Source organism: Solanum verrucosum, unplaced genomic scaffold (genome assembly GCF_900185275.1).
Source record: "Solanum verrucosum unplaced genomic scaffold, falcon-dt-bn FXZP01000253.1, whole genome shotgun sequence".
Taxonomy (NCBI): Eukaryota; Viridiplantae; Streptophyta; class Magnoliopsida; order Solanales; family Solanaceae; genus Solanum; species Solanum verrucosum.
Window position 1 is genome coordinate 1,156,607 of NW_026019984.1, and position 19,273 is coordinate 1,175,879.

General features: G+C 29.6%; 2 protein-coding genes and 1 pseudogene across 2 annotated transcripts; all 3 read left to right on the forward strand.

The window, feature by feature from the left end:
- The first annotated feature begins 5,387 nt into the window (after positions 1-5,387).
- Positions 5,388-5,571, forward strand: LOC125818425 (U2 spliceosomal RNA; annotated as a pseudogene).
- Positions 5,572-10,518: 4,947 nt separating this feature from the next.
- Positions 10,519-14,717, forward strand: LOC125817990 (ABC transporter I family member 10). The gene is made up of 6 exons (XM_049497490.1): positions 10,519-10,609; positions 10,709-10,883; positions 11,724-11,810; positions 13,222-13,347; positions 13,433-13,555; positions 14,370-14,717. Exons 1-6 carry the CDS (start codon positions 10,548-10,550, stop codon positions 14,577-14,579), a joined length of 783 nt encoding a protein of 260 aa, XP_049353447.1. The 5' UTR covers positions 10,519-10,547; the 3' UTR covers positions 14,580-14,717.
- A 2,480-nt stretch (positions 14,718-17,197) lies between these two features.
- Positions 17,198-18,973, forward strand: LOC125817975 (fasciclin-like arabinogalactan protein 11). The gene is made up of 2 exons (XM_049497477.1): positions 17,198-17,726; positions 18,627-18,973. The coding sequence occupies exons 1-2, from the start codon at positions 17,229-17,231 to the stop codon at positions 18,843-18,845; spliced, it is 717 nt and encodes a 238-aa protein (XP_049353434.1). The 5' UTR covers positions 17,198-17,228; the 3' UTR covers positions 18,846-18,973.
- Positions 18,974-19,273: the final 300 nt, after the last annotated feature.

A 19,273-nucleotide genomic window follows, 5' to 3' on the forward strand; every position in this document is an offset into this window, starting at 1 on the left:
TCTCGCATAAAATGATACGGAGGGAGTATTTGATAATATTTTCAACAATTAATTTAAATTTTGTATAATATAGTATAATTTACTAAAATTAAAAAGAAAATTAATTTCTACTAAAAGAAATTTCAATTCTCCCTATTCAAATTTGAAAATTTGAGATCCCTAATTATACATGTTATAGTTAAAATGAGTATACGGAGAAGTTATTTTTAAAACTTTTTCATGAGTTTATTTTTTTATATTTTGAAAATTTTGACTCTGACACAAAAAATAAATAGTTAAATCATAAATGTGTGTGCTATTTTTGTTGTTGTCAGTTTCCGTTTTACAGACTTTCACGTCACGTGAAAAGGACGATGAAACTTTACCAGGTAGATGAGAAAAATTGTGTCACACCGTTAGTGAAGTATTTGCCGTTTCAAGTGATTTTATGAGTTCCTTTTTTTTTTCGATGAAAATTCTACCTTCGTCATTAATGATAGAATAATAAATATCTTTCTTTATTTAATTAGAGATTTGGATTTGAATTGTTAAATTGCATTCAATGAAAAATACTTTTATCATAAAATATTTTTTTTACAATATGAATCCACATAAAATATAATCCAACCTATAATATCGAATATCAGATGAAAAAAATATTATACGTATTCTTTTGTTAAAGTATACAGAGACTTTACTCAAGTTATAGTTGTGCATTTTTTTCACAAGACAGAAAGTTTGTTAATACTACTAATATTTTTTTTAATCAAAATATTTATAGAATCAAATAGGGGAAAAGTGGTAGACAAACTCTTACCAAGCAATCCCAATCCCAATCCCAAGACTCCTTTTTGCCTTTTTCCATCTTTTTTTAAAAAATAAAATAAAATATATATATATATAACAATAATAATAATAATATACTAAGGATAATTTTACATCAGAAATGTGGAGAGGATGGATAGTCTTACACCTATCTCGTTAAGAAGTGGGAGTCGCTCAATGTAAATTTGATTAGTTATTGATCCATTTATTTATTAGATTGATTTATTTCAGTTCATTAAAAATCAACGCCATCCCAAATTGATTTATGAGAAATTTATCAAATAAATATTTTGTTTAGTTTAATATGTTATATAAAATCATATATAAAGAAAAATAATATTTTATTAAATACTTAAAAATAAATAAAATAATTAATACTAGTAAAAATGTACGATTGGATTTTACCTCTCTTTTTATTTCCTTTCATTTCAATTCAAATAATTTCGAGTAAATTAATAATCTATTTATTTTAATCTGTTCAAATTCAATTAAACTCGTCCATTTATTTTTATAAATGAAGAGAATCCCAAGATTTGGTTTTTGATTTTTGAATTAAAAGGTGTAAACGTGTAACATAGATAGTGCATATAATTACAGAAACATATTATTTTTTGATTAAGGTTGATTACATTATTAGTGCTTTTTGACTTGTGTTCCAACCTTATTATATAATTTATTTTGAAAAAAAATATAATTAAACATAGTGTTGGTAAATAGCACCCAAAGTTGTCGGTGGAGTAATAAATTTTAAAAATGCCAATTTATTTAATTTGTTCCAACATTTAGTAATTGGTAGGGACTCCACACACATATTACCTACTCTTCCCACTATAAAGTGTTCTATTTTTCTTTCTATACGTGGTATCTATTTTAAAATTCGATTATTCTATTTTCTTTCTTCATAAGGTATCTGTTTAATACTCAATTTATTTAGATTTACGTTAAAAAAAAATTCATATTAAGCTAAAGTATTATACACTTGAGATTTATTTTTTTGCACTTGATTAAATCATGTATTTTATTATGATTATAAGTCAAATAAAACATTTTTTACTTTAGAAGTATGTCCACGTTTAGACATCTCAATTTGTTTATAAAATGTTCATTAATATCGATTGTCCACCATACACAACAAAAATGAATTAAAATATTAAGTTGTTAGTTGATACCAAATTATGATATTTTGATGTATACTTTCAAAATTAAAGCGCTCGCATATAAATTTTAAAATTCCGAATTCGACTACGATAAGTCATTTGAAACAATGGTGTCATGAATATGGATCAATCAATACGAGTTGTGGTGCAATGGTGAGACTGTTTCACCTTTAATTAAACGTCTCAAATTCGAATCCTAGATATGGAGAAAATTTTGTTGGGAGCATCACCTCCGAATGAGCCCTGCAATACGTGATTCGAATTTAGTCGAAGTTTTAATATAGGCTCCAAACATCGAGCGAGAAAAATGAATGGAATATGGACCAAGGGGGTCACCTTCAATGTGCCGTGCAATGCAATAATAGAGCTAATAGCTATCACTAATTAATTGCATTGTCCATTTCATTTTGAATGCTATTCCAATCTTTCATTATTTTTCCATTTCATTTGAGTTTGGTAATAAATATCATTTGCATGGCCTTGTGAAATTTGGAAGAACGATAATAATATATCCGATATAATTTTATAAATAAAATTTAGAAAAGATAATATATATATATATATATATTTAAACTTTACTCCTATATTTACTCAATCGTGAGGTATATATAATATATTCAAACGTATAATCATTTTACACTATTGATTATATTATATTAGTTAAAATTTATAAGAAAATAAAAATTATTATTCCTTCTATTCAAATTTATGTTGCGTTGTTTAAATTTTGAGAACCAATTCTTTAATGTTAATTGTGAGCTAATTGAATATATATGGAGCTTGTAAGTTTTTAAAAAATAAAATTTGTCTATTTAATAATAATTAAAAGTACTATAAACTAAATTATATAATTGACAATTCAAAATATTTAAAAAATATATAAAAAAATATACTAAAAAAAACTTATTTTGACTTTCGAATTCAAACAATGCTATATAAATTATAACAGAGGGATCACAATAATTATTTTGTTATGGTCCTTGTTGTCCTTTTTATTTGCCGTATTTAAATTTTGTCCCTAACAAAGTTGTATAAATATAGCTTTTGAAAAAGTACACTCCTCAACAATTTTGAATTTCTGTCTAATTGTTGCTCATGTATTTTTTGAATTTTACAAACAAAACATTAAAATTGTCATTTAATTATTGTAATAACTTACAAAATTTTAGATTATAATCTATTGTCTTCTCGTAAGTTTTTGAGTTTTTCCGGAATAAATCTTTAAACTATGATCTAAAATATTCATAAACTATTTAATAAATAACTCTTAAAAAGCGACCATCGATAAAAATTTCTTATAAAAATCCCAATAAACAAAAACAAGCAAAATTGGGTTTAAAAATTAACTATTTTTCTAATTTTCACCCAATATTTTAATATCTGCATTAAAATTCAACTAAATTTGAATTCACGTTTGAGGGTAAAAATTAAAATTTAATTAAATCTGAATTCACGTTTAAGTGTGAAAATTTTGACTTTTGATGATTAAAAAGGGTTTAGTTTCTTCATTGAATTTTTATTTGTTACACTTTAATGAATTGCATGATTGGACTTTCCCACAATGAACCATCATTGTCATGATTAATTGTCCTTTCTTTTTCTTCTAATTGATACAATTGTCCTCACCTTTTTATGAGCTGTTAGATTTGTTTAAATTATCAATATAATTATGAATGTCTTGACACTTTGAGATCTTTTAAAATCAATTTTATTTGCAGTGTAGCTACTTGGCAATATAATTATCACTATCATGGTCCATTTTGGCTCATGGATTGGGAATTGCACTCTTGGATAAAAATACAAAGAAAATGCAATCATAAATGAAATCATTTACAAGTAGTAAGTTTTGATAGTCAACTACTTTTAAGAAGTTAGGTCATTTTCTCAAAATACTCCAAAAATAGGTTTTATTTTAATTTATAGTATGGTGTTTGGTATCAGTATTAGGCCTCGACTAAATTAAAATTCACGCATTGCATGACTCATTAATGAGATCGATGCTTCCAACATGACTTTCTTGGTATATGTATCGAGCCTCAACTAAATCAAGATTCACGCATTGCGGGATTCATTTTAGGAGCACGCATCCAACGTCATTTCCTCCTTTCCTAGATGCTCGAATCCAAGAAGGCGAGAACTATAATAAATGGTGGAGCGATCCAAACTATCCCACCACAATCTATATTGATAAGTTTCACGTTCTTACTTATAGCTCTCTATTACACATATATAAGGAGTTAATAATAGTTATTATCTTAGAAAATATTTATCGACACAAATACGTTATTGATAAGAAAAAAAAACTGATTTCCGACTCGATATTGATATCTACATTAGAGCTCAATTAAATTCAAATTTATGCATAAAGCTCATTTCTAAGATTGATGTTCTTAATAAAAGTTTTTCTATTCTCAAATACTCAAACTCAAAATTTTCATTAAGTTGGTACACCTTATTAATAATAACTAGTGCATCAAATATGTCATATCTCACTAGTTAAGTTTTCTTCTATAAAAACATGACAAAAACTATAATTACAATATAAAAATATCAAATATTCGTTTGTTGAATCCCAATTTCCAAAGCTAAAAGCAGACAAAAAAACTCTCAAGTCATTTTATTGAAAAACAACAAACAAGAAAAAAGAGGACATTTTTTGAAAAAAATAAAATAAATGTACGTGTATACTATTCACAAGTATGAACAGAAGAAAAGCCATGTGAAAAGGAATAGTAAAGTGGTCCTCATGATTTCTCATCAAAAATTCAAAATCAAATAAATCTATACTTTTTAATTAATTATAAAACTAATAGCAATCAATTACAACCACTTTTTGATGATTTTTGACTATGTTGTTAATAATGAATGGTTTTTTTTAACAAGCTTGACTTTTAGAATTTATAAAGGATGAATTGATAGAGGTATAATATAAAGTCTCGTAAATTTTTAAATTTAATTATGTTAACTCAATTTTAATATCCGAATCAACTGATACTCACATCATTTCATCCATTTTATCATTTCAGAGCTAGGGCACAATGTTTTGATAGAATTTTTTTCGTAAAAGAGAGGTATCATAAGCAAAATAGAATTAATAAGGGGGAGGTTGAAAAAAATTAAGTTGAGATGAGGTATCATGCGTGAAGATTTGAGTCACTACAATCAAGTTAAGTTTGTGAGTTATCCAATATGATAACTAGGATGAAATGCAAGTCGTGTCGATTTGTCATGACTTATATGCCTTCATTATAAAATATTTATTTTTTCATCTTCCTTACTTGTAGCTATGAAATCATGACGATCGAATTCGCAAATCCATGTGAGTTTCATTTATTAAGCAAAACATTGGGCTAGGAAAAATTTGCTAAGTCCATTAGAATGTATAAGACAAGTCAGTTACTTGTATACTAGGTTGTTATATTGCACAGACCTTTATGATATATTGGAGTCTAGAGCTATTTTTATTAGTTTAATATCTGATACGTGAGTTATCGACTTACACGATATTAACTCGACTTTTTAAAAGGGTAGAGTCCTTTAAGATAGCTTGCTACCTGGGTTTTCGCGTATCCCATACGTTATACTACTGCATGGGCCTAGTGCAGCCCACCAACTCCAGTCCAATACTTTATTTGGGCCTGGTGTCTATGTCACAGTGTTCAAGTGATGCATACTTTATTGGAAAAATTACTTAAATACACAACACTTCTTTACCTATTCTCAATATTTCCCTACTCTTTTACTAAAATACAAAAATCCCTTATTTTCCCCCAATTCAACTTAACCGGATACTTTATTAGTTTAAGTATCTGCCCGTTATTAATTAAAGTATCCGCGCTGCTATATTATGTATCCGCCCGTTAATTAAGTATCTATGCTGCTAACAACTTAATAATTTAAGTATCTGCCCGTTATTAATTAAAGTATCCGCGCTGCTATATTAAGTATCCACACTGCTATATTATGTATCCGAAAAACACTAAAAAAAGGGATTTTTGGTAATTAATGAAAGAGTAGGGAAAGGAAGTAATTTCTTTCTTATACTATGTCATTTGCCTAATTTTTGGATAAATTACTTATATACACATATTTAATTTTCTTATTCTCATTTTTTCTCTACCTTTTTAAAATATTACATAAATCTCTTCTTTCTCCTAATTTTAAAAACTACCGGATACATAAAAGTCACCAGCCAAACCCACAGTCACCACTCCTATTTTCTCTCCCTAAATTCGCTCCAAATTATTACCAGTTACAAAATTCATATCCAAATTTGATTTTCAAAAAGTTTAAACTAACCAAACATAAAAAAATAAAAAAATAAATAAAAATTTAAACTAACCAAAAACAAAATTGAATTAAAAGAGGAATATTTCCTCTTTAATATAATCCTATACGGCTAAATGGGTTTGTTGAAAATACTTCCTTAATTAACTTTAGGATGAGTTATGATTAGTTGCACCAACTAACTTGTTAGTCATACCATTTTTTTAGGAATGCAAGGTGGATGCAGCTAAGCCTATAGCGCCAAAATAGGTCACTAGTTTTTGTAATTATATGTGTAATAAATTATTTTTATTACTCATAATAATGTTTGATCGTTATAGTAGTAATAACTCAATTATAGAAATAATAAATTTAAATAAAAAATTGCCGGATACATAATTAATTCCACAATTTTTTTCTCCCCTTTTCAAGTCATAAATCTCTCCACAATTATCTTACATTAACTAGAATTTTAATATATCTAGTTAATTTTGTTTCTTAATTAATGTATAATGCCTTTGTTTCAATACTACGACATTACAATTAGTGTATCATGTTTAAATATTCGTTTTGATACATAACCCAAATTAGTTTTGATACTTGATACAAAACTTCTACCAAATGTATCATTTATCATGTATCTAGGTGTGGTTATGTATCTTCTACCTTATTCAAATTTAGAAGGATATGTATCCGTACACAGTACCAAATTATATGCGTGATACATAAACTTTGTGTTATGTATCACACACAAAAAATATATGCTATTTGGAACATTTATCCCTTCCTTATTTTACTCCACAAATCTCTCCTTATTTTTAGTCACATAATCTTGATAGTTATTTTCTCATTTACGTTTGAAATTCAAAATCATACTCTTTTCTGTAGGTTAAGAATATTTTTTAGACAAAAAAGTTTAAAAAGGATATTTATGAGTCTGTTACATATTTTTAAAATACTTCAAAATTTATAATAAAATAAAATAAGTGAACTTCAAATTTTCAACACTAAAACGTAAATTAGAAAAAAGAAGAAGTAATAGTATTAGTTATTATATGGTAATAATTAATATAATATTTGTACATTTTTCATAATTTGAGTTGGTTATGGACTCTAACAACTAATCATTCATTGAAACTGATTAGGATTCTTGTTTTATAATTTAATCTTCCTATTGTCTCATAATAATATTAGTTTCAATTTCACCAAAATTTCATACAGTCTAATATTTTCCTCTTTTTTTGGTGTTTTTCATAATCAAATTTCTTTAATGGATTGTGTTTGTTCATGTATATAATTGATAACTTAATTCTTATTTATTGTGATACATTTATAGATACACTTTATTTCAGCTTACATACATCCTTCTTTCACAACCTTATTGTATCAAATACATTATTATGAACTACAAAATGATACATTATGTAAGTTATACATATCTTTCAAGGCCAACAATACAATACTTATCAATTTACATAAGATACATAATAGTAATGTATCATGCAGTATTTTTTTAGATATAATACGTAAATTCGAATTTATCCTAAATGTATCAATTCATAGCATCTATCACATGGTAATGTATAGATCTCAAATCTAACATCTTATGGGAAACAATTACTTATTTAATGTGTCTAGCATAAATACATAGTTATCAATTTAAACGAGATACATAAATAGTAATGTATCATGCACTAATTTTTTAGATATGATACATAAATTTGAATTTATATTAAATGTATCAATTACATAGCAACTACCACACAGTAATGTATCATCTTAAATCTAACATCTTATGGGCAACAATTATTTATTTAATGTATCTAGTAAAAATACATTACTTGTCAATTTAAACAAGATACATAAATAGTAAAATGCTAAGTAGCAAAGATATCTTCTCAATTTTTTCGACAATTTGAATCAAAATTGAAAAATAAACTAGGAGAAGAATTTTGAATCTCAAAATTTGCAACAATTTTGAATCAAAATTGAAAGGATCTTCACTGAAGAGAGAAGAAAGAATCTTGAATCTCAAAATTTTTGATAATCTTTAATCAAAATTGAAAGGATCTTCGATGAACTTGAAGATTCAAAAGGATATCGTTTGTCCAACAACAATTCCATCACTTTTTATCTTTCATAACTCACCTTACTTACCCAAAATTTCCACAAAAAAATTTGAATCAAATCTGAAAGGTTTCTTCGTTGAACGGGGGAAGCAATTTGAAAATTTGAATATCTTCGTTCTATTAGGATTTTTCTGAAGCAAAAGAGAAACATGATGTTCTTACCAATTCCATCGAACAAATCAAAGACGGACTAGAGAAATGGAAGGTTGAGTGGGAGGAAAAGGAGCTTCATTTGATGTGTTGCATGAATAAAATTGAAGAAGAAAATTTATTAATGGGAAAAGAAATCAACCGGTTATTAAATCTGCTCAAAGATAACGAGGATCAAGCAAATAAAAGCGTAATTTATGGAATTTAATTATTTTTCAGATTTTATTTCCTTTTTAGCGCATCAGAAAGATTTTTCTTGTATTAGAATTAATGTATCCGGATGGTGAATTAATGTATCCGGATGATGACTTATGTATCCAAAAGGTACACATTTTAAGGGATTATTGTAATTAGAAAAAAAAAATAGAGATAATATGTAATTTACTTTTTACACTATGAGATTCATGTAAGTTATACTAATTTATTTATTTTTAAAGTTGTTGGAAGGAAATAAATGTTAAATATATACTACATAATGATTGATATAATTGGACTTTGCTTAGCAATTGAACTAATATAAATGATGGAATAGAAAGAAAAAAAAGTGTATAAATATTGTATATTTCTTAAAGATATATTGAAATGGTCATAAGAGACCAGGTGTAAATGATCCTATGGTACACAAGATGAGAGAGATGAGATAAAGATCGAAAATTAAAATACTAGACAATTAGTAGATTGTCGAATACTGTATGTGAAAGAGGTGAAGGGCTAGCCTCATCCCTTCCCCTCCTTTTAGTAGTTAGTAGTTCTTTTTTTAATTTTACTTGGGGCCAGTTTGGCCATGCGATATGGTGTCATGATATGAAATCATTGAGATGAAATTGAAGTTTTGTTTGGACATGCGATATGAAATTTTTGTGTTGTATATTTTATGATAAACATAAAAATATCATAAGTTGTAAAACTATTAAAATAGCCCCAATTGTTTATTCAATCTTATCAAATAAACAAAAAATTATAAAATCGCATAATAAATTATTACAAAGTTATTTGTTCTCCACTTAAGTAATTGTTGCATCTAACTTTAATTTAATAATAAAAAAAATTGAACATAAATTGTAGTGTACTAATCATTAATATAATCCTCCCACATAGTACGAATAATTTCCTCACGTTGAACTTGCATTTCTCGATCATGTGACCAAGAAGACGAACCAACATTGTTACTTTGAGTCATTTGTTGGTCAATATCATCCGCAACTATATTTTCATGCTCATAGACCATCAATATTTCATCACTTTAACAATCGGTTGGTGTGAGTTTAAGTGACTATATGTTGGTGAGAATAATAAATTTTATGTCGGTGAGAATAATAAATTTTAAAAAGTAATAATGTGATTATAAATTTTATTTACATATGAAATAAATTGTTAGTAGATATAAATGTGGATTGTTTTAACAAAATATAAACTTGTGAATCAATTTTTGTATTAAAATATCTCAAATCATGATATGAAATTCCCATATAAATCCATATCATGGTTTTTGGAGAATATGGAATCATGAGATGAAATCAACGTAAAATCGCATGTCCAAACGCTAATTCCATCTCACGATACCATATCGTGATATGATATCGCATGACCAAACGCCTACTTGGTGTGTGATACCTTCATTGAAGTTCAACTAAATTCAAATTCACATCAGAAAATTTCATATTGAGAATAAACCGCTACGTAACAAAAGTTACTATGTATGGAAGGAAAGTAGTACTTAATAGTTAGTAATCACTAAAGTTTCTTATTCTTTATTTTGTGGTACCATAAGTTATTTCATTTGCTTCGTAGTGTGTTGCTATTTTACTATCTATTTTTCTTGTTTCATTGGTGATTCGGGGTTTATGAGAAACAACCTTCCGAGCTACGTCACTAAGATAGGAATATCTTCAATTTGGTGAAGTACTTCTCTGTTTTAATTTATTTGGCACTCTTATTCCGATTCCGAACACCTTCACATAAATACATCATAATTTAAGTACAATTTTTTTAATCAAAAAAGCCATAGACAAGCTTGAAATCGAGTTTTTGTTGGGTAAAAATGATACAGTCTGTTTGTGTTCGAGCTTCAGCTCTGCAATTGCCACCCATTAATTCTCACAGGCAATTTCTGTTCCCTCACATTTACGTTAATTTTTTTTAACTTTTTGGGAAGTATCCATTTGTTATTGATACCATAATTTGCTTACTATGTGTTTGTAGAAATGCCGCAATGACTGACAGTTTTGCAATTGATGCTCAAAATCTTAGCTATTCAGTTGTCTCAAGACAAGGAAAATTACTTCCAATTCTTAAAGATTGTTCACTACAAGTTCCTTCTGGACAATTCTGGATGCTTTTGGGACCTAATGGTTGTGGAAAATCAACCCTTTTAAAGGTATATATATCTAGGACTTTTTTTTTGGTTGTTAGTATGTTAGAATTGATACGAAGGTGTGGAAGTCGAGGATTAGCTTAGAAGACTAGTAGTAGGTAATTTCGCGATTTTTTTAAACCAGTAGCATTAGTATTATTTGGGAAGATGTGATTATACGTTACGTGTCGCAATTGAAGCTTATCAAGTATACGACCTTATATAGGAGATTATGGAGTACACAAATTAAGTTAGAAGGATAGCTAGTGGTTTAGCTTTTTCTCGCTTATCCTTCCATACTTGTAGTTGTAGTAATTTATGTTAGTTACTTTCTATTGTCTCTTGTACTTTGATCATCACACTATTTTATTGTAGTTTTTTTTTTTTTTCTTTGTCATGCTTTGTATAGTATCTTCTTTGATATGCTTTTTAATGAGCCGAGGGTCTATTAGATAAAACCTCTCTGCTTCCCAAGGTAGGGGTAAGGTTTGCGTGAACTCTATTTTCCCCAAACCCCACTTTTAGGATTATATTGGGTATTTTAGTGTATTTTTGTTATTTTATTATTTTTCGTATTTCTCATTCTTAGTTTTCTAATACTACTTGTTGTCCCTTATGCTTCGGTTTTTTCTTACTATCTTGCTGTGGTTACTACTTATGTTTCCACCAATGTTGTGTTTATGCTTTTGTTGCGCCGAAGGTCTATCGGAAACTACCTGATTACCTACACAAGGTAGGGGTAAGGTTTGCGTACATCCTACCCTCGCTAAACCCCACTTGTGAAATTACATTGGTATGTTGTTATAGTCTGTCAGAATTAATGGGGTTTTGTGTTTTGTTCTTTTTGGGGTGAAATTGTTTCAGATATTAGCAGGTCTATTGAGTCCAGATGATGGTTTCTTGTATGTGGAGAGGCCAAGGAGCTTTGTGTATCAGAATCCTGATCATCAGGTGTGTTTACTTGAAGCGATTTTCAGTTTTTTTGTTCTAAATTGCCTTTAGAGGGTAATGCTGCCTAATTATCAGTCGTCTTCGGATTTGTGGCCCTCTTTTGTGGGTTAAATTGGATGATTAAGCGAGAATGTTTGGATTCCAATATTGTGCTGATGACTTCTAACTTGTTGATAATGAATGAATTGTGAGATTAATGATCTAAAACTCGAGATTCGAGATACTTATCACAACAACAACAACAACTTATACACCTCAATTCCAATCTAGTCGGTCAGCTATATAAATCTTCACTATCCATGTCACTCCATTTAAACTCATCTCGGTCCAATCTTTGAAAAAAAAAAAGGGATTCGTATCACATTAATTCAATAACTGAGGATTGGGATTTAATGGAACCACTGCAAATGGATGTAAAACACAAGGAGAACCTAAGGATGTTGCCTACTGGACAATTGAGTGGGTGAAAACCACGGAAGATGAGTTCAAATCTGAGCAGAGACCAATAAAAGGCATAGGTGATCTTTTTTACTTTGCTTAAGCCATTGTGTTACCAGTTAACTGTGCTGGTGTGAGGTAACAAGTACCTAGTGAAATAGTCTAGGTAAGCTGGCTCAGACGACATTATAACAAAGAGAATGTAAATCATTAGTGAACTACAAAAGATTGAGCGCTTCATTTTGTATAACCTTTATTTCATATTAGAGAATCAAGTCCCCTTGATAACTATCCTACTGATGTAATTATGCTTTTGGTTTATCTGGCTTTTGTTGAACTATATCTCAATCTGAGTTTAGATTTGGAAAGACCATCACTTTTGAAAAATTCAGCAATTTGCCGTCATAAGGACTAAAATGTCATTATAGAACTTCTATTGTAGCCCTGTAAGTAGGCAGAATCTGGAAAGCTCTTAACTTTCTACATTGTATTGCTGATTATGCTGGTCTGTAACTCTGCATGACCATTACTTTGGGTGGATGGTGCAGTTTATCCATCTTTGTAAAACCTCCAGAATATGTGGTAGCAAAGTCCTCATCATTTTGTCATTGCACTTATGAGTCATTTAGTAGCACAGGTGTCTGTCATGATTCTGTACTCTGCATTTACTGATTCGAGAATGCGAGTCTACAGAGTTTTTTGCTACATTGGTCCATTTATCTTTTGTATGGTAAATCTACAAGGCTTCTTATCATAGCCTCACATGCTTTTGGCATGATGAGTTCACGAGGTCTCTGCAAAACAGATGTTGTGCTTGGTGTGGCTAAAGCAGAGAGTCACATTTGCCGTTATTTGTTATGTTAGTTTGTCTGGATCGTTGGATAGTTTTTATGAATTGGACTTTCCACGACCACATGTTAAGTAAGTATTCTGCTCTGAAATGCATGGCCTTCTTTATTTCTTGTGCTTACAGGTCGTGATGCCAACAGTGGAAGCTGATGTCGCTTTTGGTCTTGGTAAATTGAACTTAACACCAAATGAGATTAAGACTAGGGTGGCAAAAGCTTTGGATGCAGTTGGGATGTATGAATATTTGAAAGTATGTTCTTCAGGTATGGTTTCTTGAGTTCCTAACATATATACCGAACTGCTCTCATGTCTGTGCTTTTGTTTACGCTGAGCAGAAACCAGTTCACACTCTTAGTGGTGGCCAAAAACAAAGGGTTGCTACAGCTGGTGCTTTGGCGGAAGCTTGCAAAGTTTTGTTACTTGATGAACTGACTACTTTTTTGGATGAAACTGATCAGGTATAATCTGATTCAACTTTTATCTCACTTTGTAGCATCCAATCTTTCACTCTGGTCACCTAAATATGTAGGGGTCGTCTGGTATGCCAGATAGGATAAGCAAATATATCCCACCTTCTATATGGGATAGTAATCCCACAATTTTGGTAGAAATGTTGGGATATAAAATAATCCCGGGATTAACTAATACCTCAAACCAAACATGGGATAAAGTTAATCCCAAATTTATCCTGGGATTATTATCCTTATCCCACGTACCAAACCACCTGTATTAGTGTGCTATCCAACTGTTGAACTATCAAAGGAAAGGACCTAAAGGGTATTTTCTTGAACTGAAACTGCTCAAGATAATCATTCAAGTGAAATCCTATGCACAAGAGATGTTCACAAACTTGAAACTTTGGCTCATGTTCAACACTGCATAACCACAGTGTAAAATATATTAATGCTATCCATACCGTGTTGTCAAAGGCAAGCACGCTTAAGCCCTGAAGCGAGGCTCAAAATGTGTTGAGCGCATCGCCTCACTCAATGTGCGTTGCAGTGTTGTCATCAAACTAAAGTAGTATTTTTCTTTGACTGACTTGGCTACTCTGCATGACATGCTTATTCCTTTTCCTTGTTCTATATTCTTTCAATTCCTTTTTGTCTTTGGCTTTTGTGTTGCCCGGAAGAGGAAGGAAGCTTTTCTAAATTTACTCCATCGATGAGGAGAAGAACAACATGTTGTTTAGTGTTTAGTATGGAAATTCTTTTATCCGGAATAGATAAATTTTACGAGTGAATTGTTTTTCTTTCCTTCCACTTTTGCTAGATTGGAGTGATAAAAGCAATGAGAAACTCCATGGATACATCTCAAGGAATTACCGCATTGTGGGTAACTCATCGCTTGGAAGAACTCGAGTTTGCAGATGGTGCAGTGTACATGGAAGATGGAAGAATCATTCAACAAGGTGATGCAACTAGTATAAGGAAGTTCATTGAAGATAAACTGGCATCTTATGTCAACCAAATAAACTTGTAACCACTTTTCCTCAATGAATCCTGTACGTGCTGATGCGGGTCCAGAATTTGAACATTATGCGTTCAAGTTCAGGATTTTACCACATCACATTTGATTTACAGGATCGAAATCTGTTATTTGTATGTATTTAGTGAGTTTACCATATACACAGTGATCGAGTCAAAGTTACTGGTTCACATCATACTCTATATCCAACCTTGTGTACACCTAAAAGAAAGTGTATCTATAATCTTTTCTATATAAACATTTAGAAGTAAAAAAACTCTCACACTTCTTTTGAGCCGAGGGTCTATCGAAACAATCTCTCTACTAGCCTACCTTACAATGATAGTGATAAGGTCTGAATACATCTTACCCTCCTGAGACCCCACTCGTGACTCGTGAGTAGTCACCGTTATTCCTAATAAGTGGTATTCTGGTAAAACATCAAATTGGAGATTTTGATGTAATGTACTAACTGTTTGTAAACTTTCCCATAAACTTTGTTTAGAAATTTTGCTCAACTGAGTTTGTCTGCTGGTGATGGCAGTGGGTAAGCAGTTTACCTCAACTTTAACTCAATCAATTAGATTTGAAATGCTAAGAAGATGGTGAGAGCATACCACAAAAAATGAGTTAAAGTTCTATGCACAGATTATATAAAAACTCGCCTATTAGTTCTAGGTGAGAGGAAATGATTTCTTATGACCATTTATAAATATAGTAGAAGAAAATGACCTTTTTATTTGGTAATGTAAATAGTTTTAATTTGTCTATTTTAAAGTAACTAATCTTACTTATTATAGTTGGTTTCCCAGTCTGTAATTATCTTTTGAGAGACTTGATAGCGTTAAAGTTCTTTTACACTCAATGTAGAACTTATGACCTCATGTATGGAAAAGGATCAAGCTATCAATATTTTTCAAGATTTGACTCTTTCATAGCTCATACATCCATTCCCTCCTCTCTTTGTTACTCATCTATAAATACAGTACTCCATAACTATTACTTTCTTCTCAATTTATGTGGAGGTGTTTGATTAAGCACGAAAAATAAAAGAAAGACTTTTAAAATTTGTGATATAAAACGAATCATAAATATTTGTGTAGTTGTAAATCATTCTTCTTAGACAGACTAAAAATAAATAAATAGTGATACATAAGTTGGGATAAAGGGTATACTAATTTATTTAATATTCAAAGTATATCTTAGTATTGTGAAGAAGTGAATATGATTCTTTACCTTGATCTAGAGATTTTGAATTTCAGAAAAATCAAAAGAAATCCTGATAAAAAGTATTTTCCCTTTTAATGGTCTTATATGTCATGAATCTGGATTAATCAGACTTTTAAAACAAATACCAAATATTGAATAAAAAACTAAGGTGAAAGGTTACCACGAAAAGAAGAAAATCAAGAAAAAGGGAGCCTAGTTTATGACCCCCCCAAGAGCAATATGTGATGAATTGGGACCAACTTTAGATAGACCATGGCCCCAAATAATCAAGAATTGCAATGTTCTTGATTGAAGCTTCCTTTTCAAGTAATATATATTCAAACTCAGCTATTAGTTTCAATATTCTTTTATTGTTATTATAAAATATTGTTATATAACATATATAATATTTAACATAACATGAAAATCAGTCAACAAAAAATTAAGTTTAACCTTTATAAGACAAGATTATTATAGAAAATGAATGTTATAAAGAGGCTTATGTATATGACATACCAATCCTTGCATTAGATTATATGCACTTACAAGTGTACATCAACAACAAACTCACTGTTGTTTCATAAGTACGATCTGAAGAAGATATAATGTACATCAATTTTATTCCTATCTCGTAAAGATAGAAAAAACTATACATATAACACTTTATCTCTCTATCTTCCTTCCTTTCTAAGCAAAATTATGAGCAATAATACTTTCTTAACCTCCACCCAAGCCCCACCCCTCAAACTTTTCCATTCTACTCTCTTTCAAGATTTTGATGGTCAATCTTTTAAAAAAAATGATTTTTTTTCTCCTTCTTGTAACCACTAATATTGTAACTTCTCACCAAATTTCAATAATAAAGGAATGCCATACTAGCTAGCTAGGATTATGTAATATGAAGAATTTTTATACTATATGTATATTAACTCGATTGTAGCTGGTAATTTGTCTTATTTATATACATTTATTATTAATTTCATTTATTATGAACAATTACATATTATTACTTTTAATATAATTTGATGATGGTTTACAAATTACTTTATTACGATCAATAGATAAGTTTTAAGTGTGTATACTTCCACTCCAACTTATAAAGGAAACAATACTTTTCCCAAAATTAAAGCTTGATTCTGATAGGATCCTCGACCTTCAGTAAAATCGAGAAAAAAATAAAGACTATCAATAAGAAAGAAACAAGGTCACTCTCTCTTCTCTATAAAGAGGAGATAATACATGACATAGTATATATACTTGATTATTTAATCAACAAGATATTATTCGTAAGTCGACATAGCTCCATAAATTAATTATAAAACTAAAAAGCCTTCTCTCACTCACCAAACACATTCTTTACTTTCCATATATAAGGCCCTAAACTTTCTCACATCAATTATCAACAAAAAAAAAAACACTACATCATTTCCCTCCATATCCCATTCTTGAATAAAAATGAAACACCAAATTTTTATTATTTTTATTATCCTCCAATTTTCAATTTTAACACTATCTCAAACAACCCCTTCTGGTCCAACAAACATAACACAAATCCTAGAAAAAGCAGGCCAATTCACAACATTAATTAGACTAATGAAAGTATCACAAGTTAGTGATCAAATCAACACACAATTAAACAATTCAAATCAAGGCATGACTGTTTTTGCACCAACAGATAATGCATTTTCTAGCCTAAAATCAGGCACAATAAATTCATTAAGTGCACAACAACAAGTTCAATTAGTACAATTTCATGTTTTACCAAATTTTATTTCAATGTCACAATTTCAAACTATTAGTAACCCTTTAAGAACACAAGCTGGTGATGCTACTCCCGGAGACTTCCCGTTAAACGTAACGACGTCCGGTAATCAAGTTAATGTCTCTACCGGAGTTGATGATGCTACTGTTTCTAACACAATTTATACTGATGGTCAGCTTGCAGTTTATCAGGTATTATTATTGTTAGTTGTTACGTTTATTTGGTACGATGGAAAATGTTTTTTTAGAAAATATGTTTTGGTTGCGAGAAACAACTTCTCTACTGCTCTACGTTACATAAGGTAGGGGTAACATGTAGTGTTACGTGTGGGGTCACACTAGATATTTTGTTATTGTTGTTGTTCATTGTGAGGGAAATGTTTTATGTTTTGGACTTTTTGGGATAGGTCATAATTTTCTTTAAAATATCTTAATTTTTAATTTCATATTAGTTTTTTTTTAAATCGATAGTTGACACTTAAATATTATTCATTTTTTAAAAACAAAAAGATTTGGTAATTAAATATTATTGTTTTGGATCGAAAATATTTTTTGCTTTCCAATCAAATATCGGGAAACATTCTATAGGAGAATTAATAATTTTCAGAAAAAAGTCAGTTTTTGGAGAATATTTGTTAAAATATATTTTTTAAATTCAATGTTGACGGTTAGTCAAAGGGTATAAGCGAGTCAATAATATAAATAGAGAATAATTGTTGCAAAAAAGGTTAATAAAGGATATTTTAGACTTTTTTGCAATAGTGTCCGGGCATTTTCGCCTCTTTTCCGTTGAAAAAACATACAGAGCGCACACCTCAAAAGTAAAATATCGATAGATAGAAATTCTTTTAAGATTTTGTTGGACGTTAATACCCTTAAAAAAACTAAATTACCCCTTCACATTAATTGACATGCAAAGATGTAATATTATAATGAGAGTATATATATAAGAATTTTTACACCATCAAATGGTCTTTAATAATTTTAGTAGTAGATAACATGTTTTATTTTCGAGATAAAAAAATTAACATTTTTTAAGAATGTATATTTGTAAATATCTTTTCGATGATCTGACAGTGTAATAATTCTCAGGTTGATAAAGTGCTTCAACCTATGAGTATCTTTGCTGCTCCTTCTCTGGCAGTGGCTCCGGCTCCGGCGACGTTGAAACCAAAGAGCAAGTCTCCGGCAGGATTGAGCCCTACCTCCGGCAATGATGACTCGCCGGCGGATAATTCCGGTGTTGAGAAGATTGCCATGCACGGCACGGCGGTTTTGGTTTTTGGAATTTCTTTGTTTGTATTGTTGTAAATTTTAGAAAATGAACGGTGAGGATTCATTGTGATTTTTTTGATGAGTTGATTCAACGGTTGTGATTCATTTGAATAATTACTATTTCATTTTAAATTCTTTTTTTTCATGTATTTTTTTACCTTTATTAATTTTGGGTATATTCATCTATGTGAACTACTAAGAAACAATTTTTTGATGTATCTACAATTATGTGTATTTTATTATATTTTTGTTCCAAGATTTGCCTTACATCATACTCCCTTTCCCTCGTTCGCTTTTACTTGTTCGGTCTGAACTTTACACGTTCCTTGACAAATAATAATTAATATGATATTTTATCATAATATTCACATTGATTGATATTTAGTCTTAGACTTAAAAAATTAATTTTAAAAATAAGTAATTAATTTTAAGGATAGAATTGAACATGAAAAAAATAACATATT

Excerpts from the sequence above, each read along its gene's own strand:
- LOC125817975 (XM_049497477.1), top strand. The coding sequence starts at position 17,229 with ATGAAACACCAAATTTTTATTATTTTTATTATCCTCCAATTTTCAATT. Across the intron at positions 17,727-18,626 it reads GTCAGCTTGCAGTTTATCAG|GTTGATAAAGTGCTTCAACC; the intron begins GTATTATTATTG and ends AATAATTCTCAG.
- LOC125817990 (XM_049497490.1), top strand. The coding sequence starts at position 10,548 with ATGATACAGTCTGTTTGTGTTCGAGCTTCAGCTCTGCAATTGCCACCC. Across the intron at positions 11,811-13,221 it reads ATCAGAATCCTGATCATCAG|GTCGTGATGCCAACAGTGGA; the intron begins GTGTGTTTACTT and ends TTGTGCTTACAG. Across the intron at positions 13,348-13,432 it reads GGATGTATGAATATTTGAAA|AAACCAGTTCACACTCTTAG; the intron begins GTATGTTCTTCA and ends TACGCTGAGCAG.